The 26,061-nt window shown below is 37.5% G+C and overlaps 12 protein-coding genes and 1 non-coding gene across 13 annotated transcripts; 6 read left to right on the top strand and 7 right to left on the bottom strand.

Moving 5' to 3' along the window:
• Window positions 1-983: 983 nt before the first annotated feature.
• RO3G_07706 (uncharacterized protein) lies at window positions 984-1,352 on the bottom strand (the record flags this gene model as incomplete). Its single annotated transcript, XM_067662296.1, has 1 exon — window positions 984-1,352. One exon carries the CDS (start codon window positions 1,350-1,352, stop codon window positions 984-986), a length of 369 nt encoding a protein of 122 aa, XP_067518397.1.
• A 324-nt stretch (window positions 1,353-1,676) lies between these two features.
• Window positions 1,677-2,654, bottom strand: RO3G_07705 (uncharacterized protein; the record flags this gene model as incomplete). Its single annotated transcript, XM_067662295.1, has 1 exon — window positions 1,677-2,654. One exon carries the CDS (start codon window positions 2,652-2,654, stop codon window positions 1,677-1,679), a length of 978 nt encoding a protein of 325 aa, XP_067518396.1.
• A 506-nt stretch (window positions 2,655-3,160) lies between these two features.
• Window positions 3,161-3,652, bottom strand: RO3G_07704 (uncharacterized protein; the record flags this gene model as incomplete). The annotated part of the gene is made up of 1 exon (XM_067662294.1): window positions 3,161-3,652. One exon carries the CDS (start codon window positions 3,650-3,652, stop codon window positions 3,161-3,163), a length of 492 nt encoding a protein of 163 aa, XP_067518395.1.
• Window positions 3,653-5,629: 1,977 nt separating this feature from the next.
• On the bottom strand, window positions 5,630-6,432 carry RO3G_07703 (uncharacterized protein; the record flags this gene model as incomplete). Its single annotated transcript, XM_067662293.1, has 3 exons — window positions 5,630-5,924; window positions 6,090-6,263; window positions 6,404-6,432. 3 exons carry the CDS (start codon window positions 6,430-6,432, stop codon window positions 5,630-5,632), a joined length of 498 nt encoding a protein of 165 aa, XP_067518394.1.
• A 1,629-nt stretch (window positions 6,433-8,061) lies between these two features.
• RO3G_07702 (uncharacterized protein) lies at window positions 8,062-8,790 on the top strand (the record flags this gene model as incomplete). Its single annotated transcript, XM_067662292.1, has 1 exon — window positions 8,062-8,790. The coding sequence occupies one exon, from the start codon at window positions 8,062-8,064 to the stop codon at window positions 8,788-8,790; it is 729 nt and encodes a 242-aa protein (XP_067518393.1).
• Window positions 8,791-9,573: 783 nt separating this feature from the next.
• Window positions 9,574-9,914, top strand: RO3G_07701 (uncharacterized protein; the record flags this gene model as incomplete). Its single annotated transcript, XM_067662291.1, has 2 exons — window positions 9,574-9,663; window positions 9,720-9,914. 2 exons carry the CDS (start codon window positions 9,574-9,576, stop codon window positions 9,912-9,914), a joined length of 285 nt encoding a protein of 94 aa, XP_067518392.1.
• A 396-nt stretch (window positions 9,915-10,310) lies between these two features.
• Window positions 10,311-13,589, top strand: RO3G_07700 (uncharacterized protein; the record flags this gene model as incomplete). The annotated part of the gene is made up of 1 exon (XM_067662290.1): window positions 10,311-13,589. The coding sequence occupies one exon, from the start codon at window positions 10,311-10,313 to the stop codon at window positions 13,587-13,589; it is 3,279 nt and encodes a 1,092-aa protein (XP_067518391.1).
• A 1,079-nt stretch (window positions 13,590-14,668) lies between these two features.
• On the bottom strand, window positions 14,669-14,739 carry RO3G_19077. Its single transcript has one exon. It is a non-coding gene; the product is annotated as a tRNA-His (tRNA).
• Window positions 14,740-15,821: 1,082 nt separating this feature from the next.
• Window positions 15,822-16,204, bottom strand: RO3G_07699 (uncharacterized protein; the record flags this gene model as incomplete). The annotated part of the gene is made up of 3 exons (XM_067662289.1): window positions 15,822-15,831; window positions 15,891-15,962; window positions 16,083-16,204. 3 exons carry the CDS (start codon window positions 16,202-16,204, stop codon window positions 15,822-15,824), a joined length of 204 nt encoding a protein of 67 aa, XP_067518390.1.
• Window positions 16,205-16,321: 117 nt separating this feature from the next.
• Window positions 16,322-17,787, top strand: RO3G_07698 (uncharacterized protein; the record flags this gene model as incomplete). Its single annotated transcript, XM_067662288.1, has 2 exons — window positions 16,322-16,376; window positions 16,451-17,787. 2 exons carry the CDS (start codon window positions 16,322-16,324, stop codon window positions 17,785-17,787), a joined length of 1,392 nt encoding a protein of 463 aa, XP_067518389.1.
• A 310-nt stretch (window positions 17,788-18,097) lies between these two features.
• RO3G_07697 (uncharacterized protein) lies at window positions 18,098-18,967 on the top strand (the record flags this gene model as incomplete). The annotated part of the gene is made up of 2 exons (XM_067662287.1): window positions 18,098-18,185; window positions 18,222-18,967. 2 exons carry the CDS (start codon window positions 18,098-18,100, stop codon window positions 18,965-18,967), a joined length of 834 nt encoding a protein of 277 aa, XP_067518388.1.
• Window positions 18,968-19,147: 180 nt separating this feature from the next.
• On the bottom strand, window positions 19,148-20,414 carry RO3G_07696 (uncharacterized protein; the record flags this gene model as incomplete). Its single annotated transcript, XM_067662286.1, has 4 exons — window positions 19,148-19,372; window positions 19,428-19,601; window positions 19,671-19,931; window positions 20,001-20,414. The coding sequence occupies 4 exons, from the start codon at window positions 20,412-20,414 to the stop codon at window positions 19,148-19,150; spliced, it is 1,074 nt and encodes a 357-aa protein (XP_067518387.1).
• Window positions 20,415-22,537: 2,123 nt separating this feature from the next.
• Window positions 22,538-25,992, top strand: RO3G_07695 (uncharacterized protein; the record flags this gene model as incomplete). Its single annotated transcript, XM_067662285.1, has 3 exons — window positions 22,538-23,496; window positions 23,586-24,492; window positions 24,676-25,992. The coding sequence occupies 3 exons, from the start codon at window positions 22,538-22,540 to the stop codon at window positions 25,990-25,992; spliced, it is 3,183 nt and encodes a 1,060-aa protein (XP_067518386.1).
• Window positions 25,993-26,061: the final 69 nt, after the last annotated feature.

The following is a 26,061-nucleotide window of genomic DNA, read 5'->3' as shown; positions in this document are numbered from 1 at the left end:
ACGAGTTAAAATCAATAAACTTCCATGCGAAGCTGAAAAAAAAGAAGCCATTTTTGGTAAAAGAGCATACGAAAAAAAAGCTATCTTAGGCCAGAAAGTACCGCAGCTAGTATATTGATTCATGGCGACAAGTAGTCTTTTCTAGTGAAGTGAAAATTAGTATATAGACATCTCATAGTGTCAAGTACTACTGCGTAAGACCAGGCGATGCTTTACGTCCAACCACCTGGACTTTGCAGATAAGCATCTACGTGCGCAATTATTTATGTAGAGACATATAACTAAAACCGTGGTGGATATAGGTGTTAAGCTTAGGATGGATAGTAAATTCAGAGGTTTACCAGCAAATGGTTGGTATCAAATACATGAAAATGCCACAGTAGCACAGTTTTGACAAGTCTCAATTTTATCTTCAGTTAGTTAAGAACCCTAACCAGAAGTTGAAATTGACAATCAAATACTTGGCTGTGACCAACATCTAATGTATTAACTATTAGCCAATGCAAAGTCTAGACTTGTATCCAATAGAGCACGTTTGGCACCATCATAAACTTTAAATCAGAACTTATCACACACATACATGTGACGTTGATTATCTATGGGAAAACGTTGATATGGAATGGAACAAGTTTATTATCTATCTTTGCAAACAATATGTAGATACCATGCAACTAAGAAATGAAGCTGTTATTAAGGCAAAAGAAGAACACGCAGCTTCTTAATAAAAATGTCGTTTTTTTGCAAAAATCAGGATATGGAATTTCTCACATATCGTAATCCTTTCCTCCTCAGCTAGTATCATGTAAGTCATTTTAATAGCATTAATATAAGTACAACAGAAGGTACTTTTATGCTTTAACAGGAAAGAAGCTTCTGTGCATTAGTTTGCCTGGAACATGGGATTAAGCGAGAATTGAACTAAGGTTGCAACACTTTTTTCACCTACTGTATTTTGAAAGCAAAATGCGTTAAAATTAGTTTATTTAATAACCAATGTAAAAGCCATCAGCCTCAATAACTGCACGGCATCGATCCGGCATACTTTTAATAAACTTTTGGCATTTTTCAGCCGTGATTTGGTACCAAGTGTGAGCTATGCGGTCCCATAGCTCATGTATACCACATGGAGGGCAGTCATAGTTTCTAAACAGCCGACGTTTAAGCAATTGCCACATGTTTTCAATTGGGTTCAAGTCTGGTGATTGTGGTGGCCATTTCATAACATGAAAGTCTTGCTCATTTTGCCATTTTGGCACGACTTTAGCTGTATGTTTGGGATCGTTGTCCTGCATAAAGATAAATTGATTTGTAGGTTTTCCACTTTCTTCCATGTACCAGGCCAAAGACTTCATCAAATCATCTTGTAAAACCTCCAAATAAACGTCCTTAGTCATGTTCTTGCCCACATCCACAATATACAGTGGGTCAAAAAACTGCACCAACGCAACCCAGTTTTTCTGAAATACCAGTATAGCTCCGTCAGTTTAAAAGTAAGCATTACGAAACTTGGAACAAAAGGAGTTAATACTGTTACTATTTATTGACAAAAGTTTCAAGGTCAGATGCGGAGTATTGATCTAAGGAGCACTCAGCAAAAAGAGGAGGTCGGTTGGTGCAGTTTTTTGACTTTTAAAATATTTAGTGGATCCACCCTTTTCTGCTAAGACTGCTTGTATTCAGTAGGGCATACTGTCTATATATTTGATGCATTGTTCCTTAGTAAACGAATTCCATTCATTTTCGACTCTTTGCCACAGTTCATGGATGCTGGTCACCCTATTATCATACATGCTCAGCTTTAACTTCAAGTGATGCCATATATGTTCAATAGGATTAAGATCTGGACTTTGCGATGGCCAATCGTCAATGTAAAGCATGCCACTATCCTTCATCCATTGTGTTGTGGACTTTGATCGATGTTTGGGATCATTATCGTGCTGAAATACCGACGTTTCCCAGTTCAGACCACAGTTCTCCATAGTGTCTTTTAGACTTGTACCAAGGATTTCTTGGTATAACTCCGAATTCATGGTACCATTATAGATCTGACATGCGTATCCAGGTCCTTCGCTGGTTATACAGCCCCATAACATGAGAACACCGCTTCCATGCTTCACAGTAACGTCGATATAGTGAGGCTGTAAATGATCACATTTTTTTTTCCAATAATACTTGCAACCATCAGAGCCCCAAATGTTGACTTTCGTCTCATCAGAAAAGATGACACGTCGCCAATCATGTACTGTCCAATATTGATGCTTTTTAGCCCATGCTAATCGAGCCTTCTTGTGCTTTTCAGTCAATAATGGCTTCTTCTTTTTGATCTCAGCATAAATTTCAACTGAATGTAAGACATTAATTGCCGATTGATACGAAATAAGGTGTCCAAGCTCCTCCAACTTCATTTGCACATCCTTGGCAGCCTTCAAACAACCTGTGAGCACTTGTCTCTTGATGTATGGACGTGTTGACTCTGCCACAATGCTCGGTCTACCTCCTCTTTTACGTATTCCATCGTGCATCCACTTATTTGCATACCTATTGACGGTATTTCTATGCACTCCAACCCGTTTCTCAATGACTGCAGGATCAGCACTGTTCTCTAATAATGCTTTGATACTGTTTTGAATATCGGATGGAAGCTTTTTGGGCATTTCTAATGATGGATAGATACTGACGATGTACAATGGGTTTGGGTAAAGCATGAAAAAAAAAAACAGAAAACAATTACAAAGACTTTATTTGAAGGTCCCCAGTGTGGCTAAGTATAAGAAAGATTAGATTAAATCTGCCGGAATAGTCTCAGTCCGGACATATGATATCAACTTCCTTTTCATTTTAAAAGTCAAAAAACTGCACCAACCGACCTCCTCTTTTTGCTGAGTGCTCTTTAGATCAATACTCCGCATCTGACCTTGAAACTTTTGTCAATAAATAGTAACAGTATTAACTCTTTTTGCTCCAAGTTTCGTAATGTTTACTTTTAAACTGACAGAGCTATACTTGTATTTCAGAAAAACTGAGTTGCGTTGGTGCAGTTTTTTGACCCACTGTAGCCTGGACCATACCAGCTAATACAGCACCATACCATTATAGAGCCTCCTCCATGCTTCACTGTCTCACGAACATGGTGCTTTTTAAGCGGTTGGCCTGGCAGTTTCTATGCATAAGACTTTCCGTCGGACCCAAAACGGTTGATTTTGGTTTCTTCAGACCATATGACATTCATCCAATCGTTTACTGTCCAGTCAATATGCTGACGAGCCCATTGGAGCCTCCTCTTTCTATTTCTTTCATTAATTAAAGGTTTCTTTGGCCTGACAAATGAGACCAAACCAGCATCCCTTAACTCCCTACGTACAGTATCTACAGAAACTGACTTGCCCAAGTTCTGCTCCAACGACTGCTCTGCTTGTACAGCATTTTCGAGCCCATCTACTGTTACAGCACGAACGAGATGCTGCTGCTCCCGCTTAGTCAGCGCTTTTGGCCTACCACCTTTGTCAATTCGAGCAGGCAAACCTAATTCCAAACGAATTTTATGAACAGTGGAGGATGATACTTTAACTATCTTTGTAATTTTATGATAAGAAAAGCCTTGACGAAGGTAAAATTCGATAGTGTTCTTGCGATCTTCTGTTAATGGTTGCATGTTGAGTAATTACTTGGTAAATGTCGAGATGTCGAAATGGGAATGTGCGAATGACAAAGGAAAAAAAGAAAGAAAATAGTGTGCAGTGGTGAATTAGTAAGCAGCGAAAGTTCTGGAAGAATCTCAGGGTGTAGTGACTGCGTTTACCACAATCGAGGAATTTCTCAAGCGAGGCCGCAAAACCGTTCGAATGTACCTTTGATTTTTGATTCTCCGTAGTACGAGTTAGGGTGCGCATAGGGTGACATTTTATACATCATAAGAACGCCAAGAGTTTGTACTCTTAGGAAATATGTATTAGATATGGTATCTTGTATGCGCAATAGGTCACAAAAGATGCAGAAAGAAAAAAATACGTTTTGTGCGAACGGTTTTGGTAGCCACTGTAATTTGTATCCAAAGAAGTAAAATTGAATAGATGTATGTTTGGGTATAAGTGACCACCAGATCTTATTAAGTTGATCAGACTTGAATTGAATAAAAAGAATAAAGGTAAAGTAAAGATAAAATAAAAGGGATTTACAATAAAATATAAGTTTCAAGGGATTATTGGTTCTTCCTATTTATACAAATAAAATAAAGAGATATTTAGATTCAAAGGATATTTACTGTGATAAAGTAAGGTAACGTAAAATAATAGGTAAGATAACAGGATAAAATAATAACAATGATTGAAATATTTATAAAAAGATACTGATATTTATATATTTTTTGATTTTTATACTTTTATGCTGTTTTTGGTTTTTCTTTTGTCTTCTTCTTTTTTTTGCTGTCTTTGAATTCCTTTGCTATTAGCATAGCATCGTTTGCTATTGAGATAGTGTATTTTTTATTGCTTTAATGGCTTGGGATTTGAATAGGCTTTTAGATTGACAATAAAGTTGATAAGAAGATTAAAAAAATAAGACTTGAGTTATGTATTAATATTAAATTCGCTTGTTGTAAGTGACCACCAGGTCTTGTTAATAGTAGATCAAACTTGTTAGAATAGGGTAAACTCTTGAGGTTTAGGAATAGGTTTACAATGAAGATTATGTGCTTCAAGGGACTTCAGTATTTTAAAATAGAACACAGACCAAAGGGTTTCAATTGAACGCTTGATGGATTTATTGTTTTATAAAATAAAGAGAATATAAAAAGAATATAGAATTCAAAAGTAAAGTAAAGTGAAGTGAAGCGAAAATAGGGATAAGATATAAGGGTATTTACAGTAGGTCAAAAAAATGCTGCAAGGAATTGCAAAATTCATGCTTTACAGCTGCTTGTCCATGGATACTGCACCAAACTATCTCAAACTTTGACTGTTTGTGCCACAATAGAAAGGGCATTTATTCGTCAATTTTCGGATATAGGCAATGGTTATTGGTGGAATTTGATACTGCTAAAGGTAGTATTTTAATCATCTGGTATTTTTTACTTGTTTACATATGTTTGAAATAATGAATTTTAATACGACCCAAGCGGTTGTCATCACAATTTTTCTCACTTTTGACGTGATTAGAATGCTATCTGTATTTAAGAGCGCTTATAATTCCTTTATTTTAAATTTTATATTCCTTTGTTTAAATTATTTCTCTTTTTTACCCTCTCGTCAATTGCATGCATAAATCACTGTCAGAGGAGAAAGTAAACGATCTCAAACAGACATTAACCAGATCCACATCAATGTATGATATTGCTAAGGAGACTGGATTACATGAATCAACTGTTAGTAGATACTCTAGACGGCTGTTTTCAAGTAGGACAGTAAACACAGGTGGTAGACCTACAGTAGTCTCCAAAGTGACGAAGCGGTTAATCAAAAGAAAAGTCATGGAAGGGGTTCTACAGACTTCCAAAGAGGTATACCGGGAGCTGTTTGGATTTGGCTATGATATCTCATACCAGTCAGAAATTAACGTACTGAAATCAATGGAGTTCCATTTTCTGAAAGAAAAAAAGAAGCCATTTCAGACAAAAACGCATACGTAGCATCAGTTAGAACGGGTCAAGGAGCATCAGGATTAGGCAATGAGTGACTGGCAGCAAACAGTGTACTTTAATGAGACCAAGCTCAGCGTATAGGGCTTTGATGATGCTGATCACTATTGGAAACGGCCAAGTGACCTTCTTCAACATCATGACCTGGATTTTGCAATCAATCACGGAGCTAGCAAAATGATGCCCTGGGGTTGTATAATCTCTGAAGGACCAGGATATGCTTGCTAAGTTTACGATGGAAACTTGAACTCGGGTGTTTACCAGCATATTTTGAACACTACGCTTCTTGATACTATGAAGTACTACAATTTGGACTGGTCCAACATTTAGTTTTAGCATGATAATGACACAAAGCACAAGGCATAATCTACAATAGCCTAGTTATGTAGTAACCTAGAGAGCTATGTTAACTATTGGCCAGCTTAGAGCCCGGACTTAAATTCAATCGAGCACGTACGGCATCAATTGAAGTTGCAGCTCAATTATTACGAACGTAGAGCAAAGGACACAGATGTGCTTTGGGAACGAGTTGAGGAAATATGAATTGACTTCAATAAATAACTTTGCGAAAATCATGTAGATAACATTTCGGAAAGAACTCAAGAGATTATTAATAGAAAAGGAGGACCAACTAAATATTAATAAATAAGTTTGTTCTGTGAAAATTTTCATTTTTTCAAATTTTCAAATTGCGCATCTCATACTTCCTTCAATACTTGTCCAATAGGGCTTAAACTCTTTCAAATTTTGCACGACATGTAGGAAATTTACTATGTGGGAACAGAGGCAGTTTGAGCCATTGTAACAGGATGTGCGCTACAAAAACCGAGAAAAATGGATTCCTTGCAGCATGTTTTTGACCTACTGTATATGATTTTGGTTTTTATAATTTTATATTGTTTTTGGTTTTCAAGCAAAAGAGTTGATACTCCGTTTTCAAATAGGTTGTTACGCAAAAGTTCATTTTCTAACTGGCGTGGTACTAAAAAAATTTGACTGTATATCTTTCACTACAATAGCATCTCTCCTATAACCATAGGGTTTTCCTTTTTCGTGTTGTTATTTTAAAGGTTGGCTTATTGTGTTGTAAACATAGTTATTTTCTATAAGGTATCAGTTGTATTAAAATAAATAACGATACACAAAACATTAAACTATGATTGAACAATTCCACACTTTTCCAAATTTAGAACAATAAGATCAGTATTTGTCATCCTAGCGAGTCTAATCAATTGTCAACCCCAAAAGTAATTAGATCAAAGTTAATTGACCGGTTATTATTTCTATTGTTCAACTTCAGATGCATATATTAGAACATCGACAAGCTTTAGCTTAATCATTGGTTCTTCAGCACGACATCGTTGCCGAGTCTATATCTTTTATATCTACGCTCACAAAGAATATAAATAGATGCCAACTTTTTATCCATTAAACGGAGCTCTTTTGCAATATAAAGAAATCTGCAATAAAGAAGGATTTTAATTTTTATATTGCTGCTATTGTTTTTTTGTTTAATTTTTTATTTAATCTTACGATTAAAACATATTGAATGTGAGTTAATTTGAGTTAAGTTTGCTTGTAAACCTTGATTTTAAGGTTGTGATAGCCTTGTAAGTTGTTGTTTTTTATATAGGATTTAAGCAGATGCTTGATAAGTAGTGACCACCAGATCTTATGTGTAAGATCAATACGATGTTTCTTGATAAAAGTTAAAGTAGAGTAAAAAGTTTAGGTAAACAGGGACTTTCTTGTTAAAGTTTGTTAATTATTGAGTAGAAATACAGTGGGTCAAAAAACTGCACCAACGCAACTCAGTTTTTCGGAAATACCAGTATAGCTCCGTCAGTTTAAAAGTAAGCATTACGAAACTTGGAACAAAAGGAGTTAATACTGTTACTATTTATTGACAAAAGTTTCAAGGTCAGATGCGGAGTATTGATCTAAGGAGCACTCAGCAAAAAGAGGAGGTCGGTTGGTGCAGTTTTTTGACTTTTAAAATGAAAAGGTATTTGATATCATATGTCCGGACTGAGACAATTCCGACGGATTTAATCTAATTGTTTTTATTCCTAGTCACACTGGGGATCTTAAAATAAATTTTTTTGCAATTATTTTCTTTTTTTTTCTTTCCTACTTTACCCAAACTCATCCTACATCGTCAGTATCCATCCATCATTAGAAATGCCCAAAAAGCTTCCATCCGATATTCAAACAGTATCAAAGCATTATTAGAGAACGGCGTTGATCCTGCAGTCATTGGGAAACGAGTTGGAGTGCATAGAAATACCGTCAATAGGTATGCAAATAAGTGGATACATGATAGAATACGTAAAAGAGGAGGTAGACCGAGCATTGTGGCAGAGTCAACACGTCCATACATCAAGAGACAAGTGCTCACAGGTTGTTTGAAGGCTGCCAAGGATGTGCAAATGAAGTTGGAGGAGCTTGGACACCTTATTTCGTATCAATCGGCAATTAATGTCTTACATTCAGTTGAAATTTATGCTGAGATCAAAAAGAAGAAGCCATTATTGACTGAAAAGCACAAGAAGGCTCGATTAGCATGGGCTAAAAAGCATCAATATTGGACAGTACATGATTGGCGACGTGTCATCTTTTCTGATGAGACGAAAGTCAACATTTGGGGCTCTGATGGTTGCAAGTATTATTGGAAAAAAAAATGTGATCATTTACAGCCTCACTATATCGACGTTACTGTGAAGCATGGAAGCGGTGTTCTCATGTTATGGGGCTGTATAACCAGCGAAGGACCTGGATACGCATGTCAGATCTATAATGGTACCATGAATTCGGAGTTATACCAAGAAATCCTTGGTACAAGTCTAAAAGACACTATGGAGAACTGTGGTCTGAACTGGGAAACGTCGGTATTTCAGCACGATAATGATCCCAAACATCGATCAAAGTCCACAACACAATGGATGAAGGATAGTGGCATGCTTTACATTGACGATTGGCCATCGCAAAGTCCAGATCTTAATCCTATTGAACATATATGGCATCACTTGAAGTTAAAGCTGAGCATGTATGATAATAGGGTGACCAGCATCCATGAACTGTGGCAAAGAGTCGAAAATGAATGGAATTCGTTTACTAAGGAACAATGCATCAAATATATAGACAGTATGCCCTACTGAATACAAGCAGTCTTAGCAGAAAAGGGTGGATCCACTAAATATTTTAAAAGTCAAAAAACTGCACCAACCGACCTCCTCTTTTTGCTGAGTGCTCCTTAGATCAATACTCCGCATCTGACCTTGAAACTTTTGTCAATAAATAGTAACAGTATTAACTCCTTTTGTTCCAAGTTTCGTAATGCTTACTTTTAAACTGACGGAGCTATACTGGTATTTCCGAAAAACTGAGTTGCGTTGGTGCAGTTTTTTGACCCACTGTATATGATTTATTTAAACTAACTGACAATTTCTTCACAAAAAGATGGGATATATATATTTGTATAATATTATTTTTTTTCTTTTTAGCTTTTCTTATTTTTTGACCTTTTTTATATTTTCAACATTTTTTATCTTTTTAACTTTTTTCATTTTTTTTTTAATTTTTTTTATCTTTTTGACTTGACTCGGCTAATCTCTGTGCATCTTCATTGCCATTTTCGTTACATTATAATCTGCATCTTTACAACGTCAAAAATTAAAACTTGAAGGCTTCGGCGTTTGTCGTGTTTGATCACGAATAGTCCTTTTATAGTAATTAACAAAGGTACAGATAAATTATTAAGTAGTTAAAGATTGTCGCTTTTATTTAATAAAGATAATCTATATATAATATACTGTAAAATGATCAAAAATTGTACATGAATTTAAACCACGACGCAAAAAAATGACTGCTTCTTTGGCAGAGAGCTAAATTTTTAACCTTTCCCTCTTTTTCTTTATTTCTATAAAACTTTTACTACTACTATGTCTGAAACTAACGAACCTCGTCACTGTAGTGGTTGTAGAGTGCATATGCCTAACCCTGCTCGTTATAGAACTTGCGAAAACTGTCGTGTAATAACTTATTTTGACCGAAACATAAAAGTGTTTATCTAACTTATATATTATAGGCACGACGAGTAAACCACTATCGTACTCAAAACACAAGAACTTCGGTTGCTAGAAAACCTTTGGCTTACATATCAGAATTGAGCAGATTCACCTCGTGGTCACCAGGTCGTATGGACAAAGTATGTCAGCACTGTGGTGCACTCCATTGGACAGCAGAAAAACCAGTAAACGTTCCTGCTTCTGCTCTAAGTTGAGAGTCCTGTTGTAAGCATGGTGCCGTAAAAGTAGATGCTCTGAGAGACCCACCTCAACTTTTAAAGGATTTGTTTACTGGTAACCATGAGTTGTCTACCCATTTTTTAAAGAATATTAGACAATTCAATATGGCCTTTGCTTTTACTTCGGTTGGCTGCAATATAGTCAGTGCAACAGGTCGGTCTGGTTCTGGTCCTTCTTCATTCATGATACACGGCGAGCTATATCACTTACAAGGACCTATCAATCATATTGGCAACTCGGAGGTATCAGAAAACAGAAACGCTGTACCTTCATATGCACAACTGTATATCTACGACCCTGCTTTTGGTGTCAACAATAGAGTTGCAAACAATCCCGATCTCAATGTTAATTTAATTGAGCAGCTCACAAACATGCTTCATACTGATAATGTCAACCCTTTTGTCAACATTTATAAGCATGCACATGAGATTCTTAAAGATGAGTATGAGAGACAAGCATCAAACGAGGAGGAATCAACTCCCTTTCACATCAGACTTAGTCCTCAAATGACTATGGAGTTAGTAACAGGAAATGACAGAAGAACAGAAAATTTGCCCACCACAAGTGAAATAGCAGCTGTTATTCCAACTGAATTCGCTGGATCCAGCTTCAGAGATATTAAAATCACTTACCGCAATGGTATTGAGCATGGTAGTAATTCTTTTAAAAGAATTAATCAAACTCACGCCGCGTTCATGCCATTGCATTATGTGTTGTTATTTCCACGTGGTGATTATGGATGGCATTGGGGTTTGAGACTTTCAGCTGTCAATCTTCCTAATAGTAACGTTGAGGTTGAGCGTCAGAGGAATAGGCTCCCTCAAAGAGCATATTATCGCTTTAGGCTTCATAGTAGAGCAAATGAATTTCCTACTCTTTTTTTGTCTAAGAGGTTATTTCAGCAATATGTTGTCGATGTTTGGGCTGTCTGCGATCAGAATAAATTGGAGTGGATCAGAGATAACCAAAGTAATTTACGGGCAGATGTATACAACGGCTTAACAGATGCTTTAGCCCATGACAACAGCGATTTGAGCACAGTTGGCACCAAGTTCATCTTACCAAGTAGTTATGTAGGAGGTCCAAGATTTATGGCAAAAATTTATCAAGACTCAATGGCTATAGTGAGACATTTTGGTAAACCTACCTTCTTCATCACCTTCACGGCAAATCCAAAATGGGAAGAGATAACAAATGAGCTCATTAAAGATCCAAGCAATCAGCGGCCAATGCAAACTGCAGCAGATCGTCCCGATTTAGTTGCTCGAGTGTTCAATTTGAAGCTTCGTGAATTCTTGCATGACCTTAAGAAAAAGAAAATTTTTGGCGATTATAAAGGTCTAATCCGAACGATTGAATACCAAAAAAGAGGCTTGCCTCATTGCCATCTTTTGCTGTTTCTTGAAGGTGATGATAGCGTATTTCGTGATCCCGAGAAGATTGATGAAGTGATTTGCTCTGAGCTGCCATCCGATGATGATCCTGAGCTTCTAGACTTAGTCTCTGGACAAATAATGCATGGCCCTTGTGGAAATATCAATCCCAAATGTCCATGCATGGTTCCTGATGCATACGGTGTTTTGAAATGCTCTAAAAGCTTTCCAAAGCCTTTTCAACCCACCACTGCTGTTATGCCGGACTCATACCCCTTGTATCGTAGACGACTGGATGGAAGATCTCATCGTGTTCAAATCAAGGATAAAGAAACTAATGGAATGATGTCTGTATACTTGACCAATCAACATGTTGTACCTTACAATCCATTTCTTACCAAGAAATACAAAGCACACATAAATGTTGAATTGTGTGGTAGTATTGATGCTATCAAGTATATAAACAAATATGTTTATAAAGGCCCTGACCGTACCACAGTACATCTAAAATATGAAAATGATGAGATTGAAAGGTATCTTACAAGCAGATATATCGGACCTACTGAAGCTGTATGGCGATTATTTGAATATCCTATGCATGAAGAGGACCCCTCGGTCACTTCACTTGCTATTCATTTAGAGAATGAGCAGCCTGTGTATTTCGATCCTGAATCAAGTGCTGAAGAGATACAGCAAACTTTGGACAACACTCATTCAACTATGATGGGATTTTTCAAATACAACTTGACACATGATGATGGACGTAATTATTTGTATCAAGAATTTCCATCTCATTACATTTGGAAAAATAAAGAAAGAACATGGCAAGCCAGAAAAAAAGGCTATGCTGTAGGCAGAATGTACTACTGTACACCCACTGCTGGCGAAAGGTTTTTCCTGCGGTTGTTGCTCACTGTCGTTCGGGGTCCTACTTCGTTTGAGAATTTAAAAACTGTCAACGGTGTAGTATATTCTACTTTTCGAGCGGCATGTCAAGCATTGCACCTGATTGAAGATGATCAAGAATGGTTTAAATGCTTTTCAGAAGCTGTTGAATTCGTTTCAGGATCAAGTTTGCGTTCCCTTTTTGTTTCTGCTTTATTGTTTCAAGAATTGAATGAACCCAAAGCCCTTTGGGATCGTTTCTGCTTGAATATCTGTGATGATTTAGATATTCGCATTGCACAATTGGGACTTCTCAACCAACTGTGTAGTGATGATACATCAAATGCCTTCCATCAAAACCTGCCTAAGCTTGATTATGGTCTATATCTACTTGAGCAAGCTCTCATAGATGCTGGTAAGACTCTGGCAGATTTTAATATGCCTGGACCACTATTTCATTGGCGATCTTTAATGGAACAGATTAGCATGATTAACAGTAATGTGATTATCCAAGCCGAAGTTGCATATGATAGAAATGTGGAGGAACAGAATTATCAACAAAAGATATCTATGATGAATATTGGTCAAAAGGATGTATTTGATGAGATAATTGACAGTATATCAAGCAATCCTAATACTGCTCACTTTTTTCTTCAAGGACCTGCCGGTACTGGCAAAACTTTTGTTTACAACACCCTTTGTCATTACTTTAGACGACAAGGAAAGATTGTTGTTTGCGTTGCTTCATCTGGTATTGCTTCTCTTTTGCTTCCTGGTGGTCGTACATCACATTCTCGCTTCAAAATTCCTCTCAACATCTATCCTGATTCTGTTTGTCCAATCAAAAAAAATAGTGACCTTGCTGCCATGTTAATGCAACGTAGCTTGATAATTTGGGACGAAGTTCCTATGCAGCACAGACATTGTTTTGAGGCTGTCAATAGAACTTTGCAAGACATTTGCTCAAATTTCGGCTCGCTCTTTGGTGGTATCCCTGTTGTCTTGGGAGGCGACTTTGCCCAAATTGGACCTGTTGTCAAGAATGGTCAACGCCATCATATAGTCGAAGCTTCATTAGCAAAATCAATAGAAATTTGGCCAAATCTAAAAAAGCTCAAGCTCACAGAAAACATGCGCCTATCTGGTAGTAGCCCTATTGACCAATCATTTTCACAATGGATTGGTAGTTTATCTTATAATTCCCTTCTAAATGGAAAAATATTCTTGCCACGTTATATTGCGCAATATCACTCTCTTACCACGTTTGTCGATTCAATTTATCCAAAAGAAATTATGGAGCAAACTTTAGATCCTGAATTTTTTCAAGAAAGGACTATTATCGCACCAAAAAATGATTTAGTGGATGAGATCAACAGATATGTTTTAGACTAATTGCCTGGCAACAAAATTTCATTCTTTGCTGTTGATCGCGTTACTCAAGAAGACTCAACTGGCTCTGAGGACCGCCAAATGCCTACTGAATACCTTCAAAGCTTAAATCCTCATGGACTGCCTCCTTCTGTTTTAGAATTAAAAGTTGGAATGCCTGTCATGATATTAAGAAATATCAATGTAGAAAAAGGTTTATGCAATGGCACACGAGTAACTGTCTTGAGTATTGGCGAATTTCTTTTGAAAGTGAAACTACCAGGTGTTGATGGCCGTGTTGAAGTAATTCCACGTTTCACTCTGTCTACTCTTGAAAATGAGTATCCTTTCACTTTGACTAGAAAGCAATTTCCAGTAAGGCCCTCATTTGCAATGACTATCAACAAATCACAAGGGCAATCCCTTAAAATTGTTGGAGTTGATCTTCGCTTACCCGTTTTTACTCATGGCCAGTTATATGTCGCCTTATCAAGAGTAACATCTGTATCTGGACTTTCTATATTGCTTGATAAAAAAAAAGGCGTCAATTCAACTAAGACTGAAAACATTGTTTATCCTGAAATTTTACTTCGCTAATATCACAACGATAATCCCAATCAATTTACATCTGATCACTATATATAGCTTTATTATTACTGTTAAAACACACATGTTGCCTTATAAACAATATTATTATTATTATCAATAACATTGCATTTTATTAACGCTCAATTAAATGGTGTGGGCGTGTGGGTGGTGGTGGGGGGGGAGCCAGGGTCCGAGCCGTGAGGCGATGGCGGCCGTTAAGCGAGCGTAGCGAGCAGGTCGGCTAGTGTATATTTATACTATTTTACATTTGCTGCGGAGGTGACGTTTGTTATGTATTGATATAATATTGATATTGAAAGCACTGCGGATATACTGCGTCTATACTGCGGTTGACATTTACAAGTAGAAGTATTAAAAAGGAATCTTTATAACATAACCCAAAAGGAGAATAAAACATATGACACGTTCACATCTTCATAATCATAGCTACAATATGACACTTGCGTGTCACAACATACTACACACTACATAATTAGTAAAAATTTAATAAATACTGCCGTGAGCAGGAATCGAACCTGCGTCGAAGCGGCCACAACGCTACGTACTGCCACTATACTATCACGGCACTTTTCTCTGATATGTGGCTAAATCCGTCTCTTCGTCCTGTATTTAATCACGTGTTCACTGCAAATAATGTAGGGGCTTTGACGTAGAATTTTAACAGACCTATCAATCATCAATCCGGAGATTTTATAATTTTTTTATGAGAAACCATTATATCTTGCTGTATTGCACTTTTTTTAATTTTGAAAAAAGATTTAGGTGCGAAAAAAATAAAGAAATTTATTGATATTTTTGTTTTTTTTTGTAGGGTAAGTATTCATAGAGTTATTCATGTTTTAAAAAAGCGTCTTTTTTTTTCAAATGATCTTTTTTTGGAAAGCCTGTTCCCCTCTATCGTTTAAAGACCGATGTCTTCTTTTTTTTTATTTTGCTCAGAAAAATACATATTAGGAAGGCAGTCTGTGGTTTTTAGCTTAGATCATTAGAAATGTGTAACAGAAAGTAACAAAATAGTCGTGTTTGGGAAAAAAAAAGACTTGGTTAAAAAAAAAGACTTGGTAAAAAAAAAAAGACTTGGTAAAAAAAAAGATTTGGTAAAAAAAAGTTTAAGTAAAAAACAGTTTAAGTAAAAAAACAGTTTAAGTAAAAAAAAACAGGGTCTAGCAATAGAAAGTTCATTGTTCAAATGAATACAATAATCTAAGAGCGAATATACTTTATAGAAATGCAAATACTTTTACATTATAAAAAAAGAATACGTGTATATTCTAAAAGAATAAAAAAATAAAGAAGCTCTGCTGACATTTTGTTACAAGGCAGTTATAATTAACAAATACATACAAAACTTTTTGTTTATCAAATAAATATATTGCTTTATTATTTTTTATGACAAATATTGTAAAAGAATATATGCTTTTAAGCTTATACTAGTTTATTACTTACTTTATGTTTGCACATGTGCGTAATTTGCCATTAGCCATTAGCCATTAGCCATTAAAGATGTGGGGCAATGACAACTTTCTTTACCAAAAAGAACTTTTTAGCAACAGGCAACAATATAAGTCTGTTATTCTTATAGTTTCTTTAAGTTGGAAAGAACAACTTTGCTCATGAGGTTCATGTTCGTCATCCGAATGTGTCCCATTAGGAATTTCTAATGTAAAAAAAAAGGACATTAGTTTTAGTCACTATTTTTTTTTCTTATAAACTTACATTTGGCCAGTGCTTGGTCTTTTCTTTTTATCTTCTTTAATTTTGGCATCTAGTCTATTCCATGAAACAAAACTAGGGAGAAAAAAAAAGTTATTTTACTGCCTTATTTCATTGTTTAAGCACCGACTGTTTTTGCAAATTTAGTATTCCTTTTTTATCAGGCACGTTTTTTTTTCTTCCTTATTTCTTTACAAAATACTAAATTCTTTAAAATGAACAACATGAACAACACCAAAATCGCCTGCACTTGTACCGAATGCAGCATGCATCCCGGTGGATTTAGAAGACTCACCAAAAGAACTGTTCTTAGCCATAAGCGTTTAGACAGAATCAGAGGAAGAGGTTTTAGTTTTATTTTTTTTGTATAAAGGCACTCGTGTTAATGTAAAAAAAAAAAAAAAATAGAGTCTGGAAGACAATCAACCGAAGTCATGCAACAATCAGCAGCCATCCATGAAACCGAAAGTGAGCATACCACCTTTGAAGGTATATTTTCAGTCAACAAAGCATTTTATATTAGAAAGATTTTATTTATTGAAGTGTATTTTGCAACTTGTTAGACCACATGAATGTTGATGGAGAGGAGGAATTGAGCCACGAAGATCAGCTCAAGCATCTTTTGGTGCTTTACGTGGTTCTTTTCCAAGCAAAGCACCTCTCTGTGCAAGCTGGTGAAGAGTTATTAGCCTTTCTTTCTTTCTTTGTTCGTGCTCTTGGCCATGGCATGGAGATTCCAACAAAGATCTCCACAGCTCGTGCCATGGTCAACTACTCGTCTGCCAGCAGTGGTGTCTCCCGTTTTCTTGTCTGTTCCCTCTGCAGAAGCGTGTACACCATGGGAAGTTTGCATGCCCGACAATGCTCCTACGTCAGGTTTGCAAACAACCCTCACCGCCAAGAACAACCATGTGGTAATCCTCTTTATGTTGGAAGCACCGTCAAGCCTGCCCTTGAATATCCTTACAACTCAACTTTGGAAACCTTAAAGAAGTTTTTTGCTCGTCCTGCCTTCGAGTTTCAAATTGAGCAGTGGAGAAGTAGATCGGTGGAAGAGGATGTTCTTTACGACATTTATGATGGTAGAGTTTGGGGCCAGCTTGCTGACTCAAATGCTCAGCCATTTGTCAACAAAGAAAGGTCGCTGATGGTGTCGTTGAATGTGGACTGGTTCCAGCCTAGTGACGGTATGCACTACTCTTGTGGTGGTGTATACCTAACTATCAACAATCTCCCTAGAAGTTCGAGGATGAAGACTTCCAACATTATCCTCGTTGGCATGATTCCTGGTCCTGGCGAACCCACGGATGACCAAATTCAAAACTTCTTGCGGCCAATGGTGGATGAGTTGATTGTCCTGTACAATGGTGCGGTTATACCCACCTATCAATGCCCAAATGGTGTGCTTGTTCGTGTTGCTTTAATGTCAGTCAACTGTGACATACCTGCAGCACGTAAAGTAGCCGGGTTTATGGGGCAGTCAGCTCATAAGGCTTGTAACAAATGCTCAACTGTCTTTCCAAGAATCAGTACTGGCGCCAATTCATCCAAGCCTGATTTCTCCAACTTTGATGATGAGCATTGGGTAATGAGGGACAGCACCCAGCAAAGACGAGAGGCGTATGACTGGCTGAACGCGACCCATATCACCCAGCAAAAGGCATTGCAGACAAGTACGGGGAGTAAATGGAGCGAGCTTCATCGACTTTGCTATTTTGATGTGGTAAGATTGACAACTGTGGATCCAATGCACAACTTGTTCCTTGGTACACCAAAGAGGATGATTGAAGTTTGGGAAAGCCGTGGTTTGCTTACAGTAAATGATTTCAAGGCAATGGCTGATGAATCAAATTCAATTCTCATTCCTTCTCAATACTGCAAGATCCCTAGATGTATGTAACAAATATAAAAAACTTTAATTTATGTTCAAGCTAACAATTTTTTTTTTTTAAAAAAAAAAGGCAAGGTGAAATTCTTTCACAGTATGAGATCGGAGAGGAGGACGGGTGTGTTGGACTTTAGCTTTTCTCATGAACAAAGCTGACAAGAACGCAAATCGAATGTTTGATGCAATATTTGAAGCTGTGAAGATGATCACCAGCACCCATGAATACTAGTGAAGGCATAGAAATGGCGCAATTCAATTTTTTAAGAATTTTGGCAAAGTCATTGTGTTCAATTGTATGGAAACTGTATGACAACCCCCCAATATGCATATGCACATGCATCTGAAGGAATGCTTTTTGGACTTTGGTCCTTCTTATGCCTTTTGGCTTTATGGTTTCGAACGCCTTAATGGTAATATAAAAAATATTAATATTAATTTCAAGACAGGCTTCGAAACAACCTATGCCATTATGTTTACACAAAATGTTCATACGCAAGACCTCATACATTCATTACATTCATTCATTAACACAAACAACGAAGATATGCTCCTATTGGTGAAATCGATAGAAGAGATAGGCGAGGTTACGAGTGACGAGAGTGGTTTAACGCCATTTGACTACTCTCGTTTCATAGACGGGCCTAGTTTATTCAATTCGACGATCACTGGTAGTGAGCCTCTACCACCATCATCCTTTCCTTTAAAATTCAACAAGAAAACAGAACTTATATGCCATGAGCATTGTGATGCTTTAAAAAATTACTATATGAACACCTATGCACCTATGATAACAAATACATACATTGATACCACCATACACTCATTCAAAAAAATCACTTTGCTTGGACAGCTTTATCAGCCAGCAAGTGCAAATTCATTATCATCATCACCATCATCATTCATTCAGGCCATTGTCGACAATCAACTGCGCATTGGTCAAATATCATATTTTTTTACTCATTCATTTGGTAACAACACTCATTACTTTGCATTTGTCAATTGGTACAGTCATGCGTCCCAACATTTCCCCTCCTTTGATGGTACTGGCATCCAAGTGTGGAAGAACCAGTATGAACCTGTGTCAAGACAAAACATACTTCCGATTCATCGCATTTACAATCCTGTTGCTGTCAAGCCTTACATTGACAATCATATTCTCACTCTCTCTCTTCCAAGAAAGATTTATATGTAGCAAATATGAAAAACAATTCAATCATTTATCATTATTTTTATCATTATCATTATTATTATTTTATATATTTTACTAAAGAATCATTCAATAGACTAGTTTTTTTTTAACAAATGTTTATTCAATTTGATAAGAGGCAACAAAACAAGAAACAAAAAAAAAAGGAAACAAAAAAGCGGATGCCTATGGCATTGGGTTCGCAGCAGCAGAGGAGGAAGGACCAGAAACAGAAGTGGGGAAGCCAAGAGCAGGGGAAGAAAAAGCCCAGGAAGGGTAGTACTCATGATCAAGTTTATCTGGGAACTCCATTTCAACATATTGTACTCTTCTTCTAATTGTTGGTGGAGCTCCCTTTTTCTTTAGTAGTTCTCTGTGCCCTTTCTGGAGCTCTTTGTGGAATTCCACTACCTGTAGGCAATTAAGGTATATTAGAAAATGAGATTTATTGATATGTCATACTTACTCTTTCACTTCTGAATGATGGCTGTTTGACAATAAACGTACGGCCATCTTCATCTTCTGGGCCATTCTCCTCATCAGAGGTCCAATCAACCGTCAAGATCTTTTCGGCAAATGGGAACCGTGCTTGGTATGCAGCTGCGTTAGCGTTGTAAGCAACCCTCCTGTTAAGGAGTTTCTATTATAAAGTATTGATGTAAGTATTATAGGCATTTTATATTACAATTTTTAAATATCAAGTACTTACTGCATTTACGCGGCTGCGGCAGGCTGACGTTGGTGTCGTCACAGCTTTCCCATTTGCCTTATCCACCATGTAATAGAACTTGCTTCTAATCATGGTGAATACTTGCGAATCAGTCAGGCCATTGAAGCGTTGGTGCTTCCTGACTTCATCGCGCAACAGATTTTTTACTTTTCTGTTGGCCTTGTCGGTGATGGACTTGAGTGTATCAAACTTGATGCCACGGCCAACCAAGTATTCACGGTAATGATCAGCTATGTGATCCTATAATGTAAGTAAGAAACAAAGTTATTAAATTGTATTTGCTAATTGATACTTTAATTTTAAACTTACACTACACTGCTTTTTGATCCTGTTGATCTCAGCCACATCAACATACTGCTGCCCTTGCTGTGGCTGTTGAACTGGGTGCTGCTGCTGCTGCTGCTGCAGTTGTTGCTGTTGCCACATTTGAGCAAAAAACTGCATTTGGGCAGCCATCATCTCTGGTGTGAGAGCAGAGGCTGCTCCAACGGCCTCTGCACCAGTATGGCTGCCAAAGCTTGCAACGGAAGCAGACACAGGGACAGGAGCGGACACGGGAACAGGAAAAGGAACAGAAGCAGAAGCAGAAGCGGAAACAGGAGCAGAAGAAAGAGAAGAAGAAGGAACAACAGTGGATGATGATCCAGCAATATTTGAAGAAACTCTTGCCCTTTTGGGGGCATTGCTGGGAACGTTGATGGGAGTGGCGACGCGTCTGGACATTTTTCAAAATAAAGTATAAAGAGGGGAAAAAAAAGAAAAACGTCCTACATTGTTTTTTTTTTATATTCTTTAGTTTAGTTTGTACTCTTTCTTTTTTTTTTTAAAAAAAAAAACTATTGGGGTGAAGATGTTAAATTTAAATGAAGAATAAGTCTAACAATATATAAACAAGCTTTTTGAATATTTTAATAGCTGTTCTAATTTCAGAAATGGTGTTAGAATGAGCTTTCATGGTTATTAGATTTGACTGATGCTGAATAGTTGTAACACTAGTAAAATGAGGCTATAAAAAAAGTATTTTTTTTTCCCTTTTTTCTTTTTTTTTTTTTTTTTTTTTTAAAAAAAACAATCTTCATAAAAGGTAAGTTCTTCATATTATATATACTATATTCCTGCTCTAATGGTGCTTTTACTTTAGTAAAATAATATCGGTTGCTTTCTTGATGTTTGAAATGGTCTTTATAAAGTCTCTTTCCCAGGATTATCGTTGCTTCCTTTACTTGTTGGTATAAGCTTAACTAGTGTCTTTTTTTTTTCTTTTTTTTTCCTGTTCCATCTAAAGCAAGGTACTATCACTTTTACTATATACTCGATTGCTAATAGCTATTATAGATGCGTGTTGCTTCCCTTTTCTTTACTTATTGGTATAAGCTTAGCTAGCTTTGTTTTTTCTGAACCCATCTAAAGCAAGGTACTATTACTTCTATTACATAACCTATATAGCTAATAATTATCATAGATACATGCTGCTTCCTTTTTTATTTGTTGGTATAAGCTTAGCTAGTCTTCTGGCCTATCTAAAGAAAGGTACTATTACTTCTACTACGTATACTCAATAGCTAATAATTATTATAGATACGTGCTACTTTGCTTTGGCCTTTACTATTTCTTTCTCGCCCTTGCTTTGGTTCTTGAGTACTGATGTCTTTCCTTCTTTTGCTTTGAGTGCTCAAGCCCTTGAATCCTTGAATCTTTGAATCCTTGTGTCTTTGCATCCTTGAGCTTGGCTTTTTTTTTTTTTTTTTTCTCATGAGAACCTTTTGAGTTCCACGAGATTAATTGATGTATTTTTAGATTAGATGATGCTATTTTGGTGACAATAGGTAAGTCAAATAAGCTTTTAAAGCACTACAAGCAAAGAAATACTCTATATTGTTATTATTATTTTATTTGAATAAAAAAAAAGCTATTTTTATAAACCAAATCCCTATTTTTTTGTGTATATAAAGCAATATAAGTGGTTCATAAAGAAGTATATAAAGCAATATGAGTGGTCGATAAAGAAGTTTATAAGGCAATATGAGTGGTTTATAAAGATCAAAAAGACAAATAAAGCATTGATTTGAAAAGTATCATTGGTCCCCAATTTTTTTCTGACGTAGAAAAGACTATGAAAAGCAGCTACCAAGATAGACGTCCTCGCACATTAAGGATTAAATCTACTTAGAACTCTGAATTATCACTCCCGTCAGTATCTGCATTAGCAAAACGCAGAATAAATAATAGAATCATAGGTCAATAAACGGTGCAGATGTTGACGTCGGCATAAATATGCATTCAATCACAGATTTTCATATCGCTGAACATAAAAGCATATACCTAACAATTAACGGTTCGCAGAGTTTGCACAATTATTTCCAGTGGTTTTGCGGCTCGGATTGTTGTTGTGCGGACCGGGTAATATTTTCTTATTGTTTGGTGCTTTTGTGGCTGTATTGGGAAATAGTGTCAAGTTACACAGATCGCCCCTTTAGCTCAGACGCGAAAGATATTAGAGTTCCCGTAAGACAAGTTAGATATGAAGATTCTATGGTGTCTAAATATATACAAGATCGAGAACTCAATTGTTCTAGAAGAACAAGAAGTAACGGAATGTCAAAAAGAGTTTTATTATAAATAGTGTTGATGTGATAATAATAAACGAGATACAGTCTTCTTCCCTTTTTTTTTATATACTTACTTTACGCTTTTAAAAGTCTTACTGCCTAAAGAGGTTCCCATACTATCAATTGAAAGTCGTATTATTCAAGGTAAACATAGTTGGGGAAAACACACATATCAAGTGGTCCGGCCTACCAGATAAAGTATATTAATCGGTGATGTATATTCAAGGTTATATTAAAATGTCAAGCTTAAATCAAGAGAATCAAGTCTTTTCCGGTGCGTTGACAGGTGAAAGTCAACAGGGAAACAAGATGATGCGTTATGTTAATGAGCCTAAGAGCTTCTCTGGTTATACCAAATATCCAGGTGGTGATATCTGTACGGAAGCTTACACTTGGTTAAACCGAATGTCGCGTTTAAAAGCTACTGCAAAGTTATCAGACAAAGAAATTCTTTTCATTGTGGGTGATCACCTTGTAGAGAAAGCTGAAACCTGGTGGAATGTCGTTGGTTCTAAGTCTGAATCTTGGAAAGAGTTTTCTGAGCTGTTCAAGAAACAGTATATGGTGGACCAGGAAGACAAGTGGTGGCGTCAACTTCAAACTATGAAGCAAGGTCCTCAGGACAGTATCGACGATGTGGCCCTGAAAATGGAGGAACTCTTTGGTCTTCTGGGTTCGATGAGTGATGCTTTCCAGGTCAGAACGTTTTTGGGTGCTGTAAATCCTGCTATTGCATTTGAAGTTGAAAAGGATGAAACTCCCAACACGTTTTCTGCTGCCAAAAAGAAGGCTAAACAGATTGAAAGAAGTTTAGCAAAGTATGGTGCTAATGGCGTGATGGGTACTCGTGGCTTTAGTAATGGTACTATTGTGGAGAATGATAATGTTGGTTCTCAGCATGGCTGGAACTCCTCTTCATCGACCGTCTCATCTTTGGCTGAAAGGCTAGAACAATTGCGGATTAACTTGGTGCAATTGAGCAATGTTGTCATGGGTCAAGAGAGGGTTGCTCCTCAGGTTGTAAACCCTAAGCCAGTTCGTCGAGGTTTGGTCTGTTTCTTTTGTGACGAAGAAGGTCATCGCAAGTTTGAATGTCCTAAGTTCTTGGAGAACCAAAACGGTGGGGCCATAAATCAAACGCCGGCTACTGGGTCTAATGCTATTCCTGTGAACCAGGGAAAAGGCCTGGAGCGTCAGTAAAAGAGGTGACTGACGCTCATAAAATTAATCAAAATCCTCAAAATTTTGGTGACGTCAACTTGGTGGACACAATCTGCCAAGATAGTGGTGATGGTTTGGCTGAGGTGTACGTGTCCAAAAGAAGAATGGATACTCCTCCTTCGGTCTCTGCTTCAGATGCCCATGTGGATAAACGACCAGTGGCGGGTACGGGTCAAGTGTACTCAGGTTTGCAACAAGCTACGTCGTCAAGTCAACCTTTTGGTGCTGGTGTTCCTGTGGTTGTTGGTGCTCCCGTTGGTGGTGGTGTTCCTTCAAACACTCAAATGGGTACATTGCCTGGTCTTCAAGGTGGACCTACGGTTAAAAGGGTGGTCAAGAAACGTACACGTGGGAAAGCTCGTCGTTTACCTGTCAAAATTAAAAAAAAAGGAAACGTCTGGGAGGTGCTGGATGGCACGAATGCTGGTCTGTCTGTAGCGGGTCTAATTGCTATGGATCGTGGTATTCAAAGAGATGTCATCGATGGCATTCGCTTCTTACGAGAAAAGCAAGCATCCCTTAGATCGAACGAAAAGGTAGCTACAAAGGGGCGTAGGATCGAAGAAAATTCTAGTGCTGTTCCTATGGTGATCAATGTGGTGGATCAAGACGGTTATGGTAGTGATTCTAGCATTGTTTCTGGTGATGACTTGGTTTCTAATGACGATTCTGACTGGCAGTCTACATTTTCGCTTTCAGATGGTTCGAATGATAGCGTAAACTTTAGTGAAGATTGGGATGATGGTGTTTCTGTCTATCATTATCCTTACAGTCTAAATCAGATGAAGCAAGGTTCTCCCTTGAAGGGAGTGGTAAATATTAATGGCAAGTCGGTGGTGGCTATTTTTGATACTGGTGCAAGCGTTAGTGTCATTGGGAAAGCGTTGGCAGCTTCTTTGGGTCTAAGACCTAATGGTGATACTTTGGCGTTGACTGGTCTGGAGAATAAGCAAGGTGATGACAGTCCAATTGTAAGTGATGTGCCCATATGCATCGCGGGTAAGATACGTCCGGAGCACATGTGTATCCATGATTCGGGTAATACTGATCTGTGTCTGCTGGGGATTACGTGGTTTCAAGCCTATGGTATCGAACTGGATTTAATTAATTCCGTGGTTAAAATACCTACGACAACTGGGATGGTTAAATTGCAGGGTTACACGTCTCATATCAAGGATCGGTCGCTATTGAATTCAAAGGTTATGCTTCCTTCGGTGTTGGATGCGAGTGCGTCAATTAAAGCTACGGTGGGTTCTGATGATGATCGCCGGGTCTATATGGTGCAAAATAGTCAAAATCATGTGGATGCTTATGAAGATGTGTTGATTCCAGATGGTGAAGCGTTGGAAGAAGAATTTAAGTATAATGCTGATAATATTACTATTGGTGTTTTACCTGAATTAGCAGATGTAGTAGAAAAATACAAGGAATGTTTTTCTGAGGTCTCTGGTCTGGGTCGTGTCACTGGGTATAAAATGGATCTTCCGCTGGTAGATGGCGCGACTCCTATTAGAACGAAACCTTTTAGGATCAGCTGGCAAGAAGAAGAAGTCCTAGATCAATACTTACAAGAAATGCTGGATCTAAATATAATCAAGCCATCTAATGGTCTTTGGGCTAGCCCTTGTTTCTTCATACCAAAGAAGGATGGGTCGTTGCGTTTGGTGATCGATTATCGTAAATTGAACAAGATGGTCAAACAAGACGCGTACCCTCTTCCTCATATCGATGAATTGTTGGACTCTGTAGGTGGTGCTACGATCTTCTCTACTCTAGATTGTACGTCAGGCTATCATCAACTTCCGCTAAATGAAGAGCATGCAGAAAGGACTGGGTTTGTCACTAAGCGAGGGACCTTTTCTTTTAATGTATTACCTTTCGGGATTACTACTGGGTGCAGTCAATACCAAAGAATGATGCATTCGATTCTGTCGAAATACGTGGGTGACTTTGTGCTGATCTTCTTGGATGATATTTTGGTGTATTCAAAATCTGTAGAAGAGCATCGTTACCATTTGTCTCTGTTGTTAGAAGCATGTGCGAAAGCGAATCTTAAGTTGAAGCGCAAGAAGTGTAAGTTTGGAGAAAGTCAAGTCGAGTATCTGGGTCATGTCATTACTGCTGATGGTGTACTGCCTAGTGATCATAACATCAACAAGGTGAAGATGTTTGAAACTCCTGCTGGTGTGGATGATGTTCGTTCTTTTCTGGGTCTGACCGGGTACTATCGCAAGTATGTCCCTGGGTACGCTACGATGGCTGAACCTTTGACGCGTTTATTAAAGAAAACAGTGCCTTTTAGCTGGGGTCCAGACCAACAATCGTCATTTGATCAGTTTATCAAAGCTCTTACCCAAACGCCAATATTATCCTACCCTGATCGAAAGAAGATCCAAGTGCTCTCTGTGGATGCTAGCTTGAAAGGTCTGGGTGCGATCCTGTCTCAAGTGGTGGTTCATTTGAGACTTTGAAATCTTCAAGTCCTCAAACTGCGATTTCAGAGAATCAATAATGTCATCAGCACAAAGTTGCGAGTCTTT

Source organism: Rhizopus delemar, genomic scaffold (assembly GCF_000149305.1).
Source record: "Rhizopus delemar RA 99-880 supercont3.5 genomic scaffold, whole genome shotgun sequence".
Classification (NCBI taxonomy): Eukaryota; Fungi; Mucoromycota; class Mucoromycetes; order Mucorales; family Rhizopodaceae; genus Rhizopus; species Rhizopus delemar.
The sequence above is the reverse complement of the archived record's forward strand: the minus strand, read 5'-3'. Positions and strand labels throughout refer to the sequence as shown.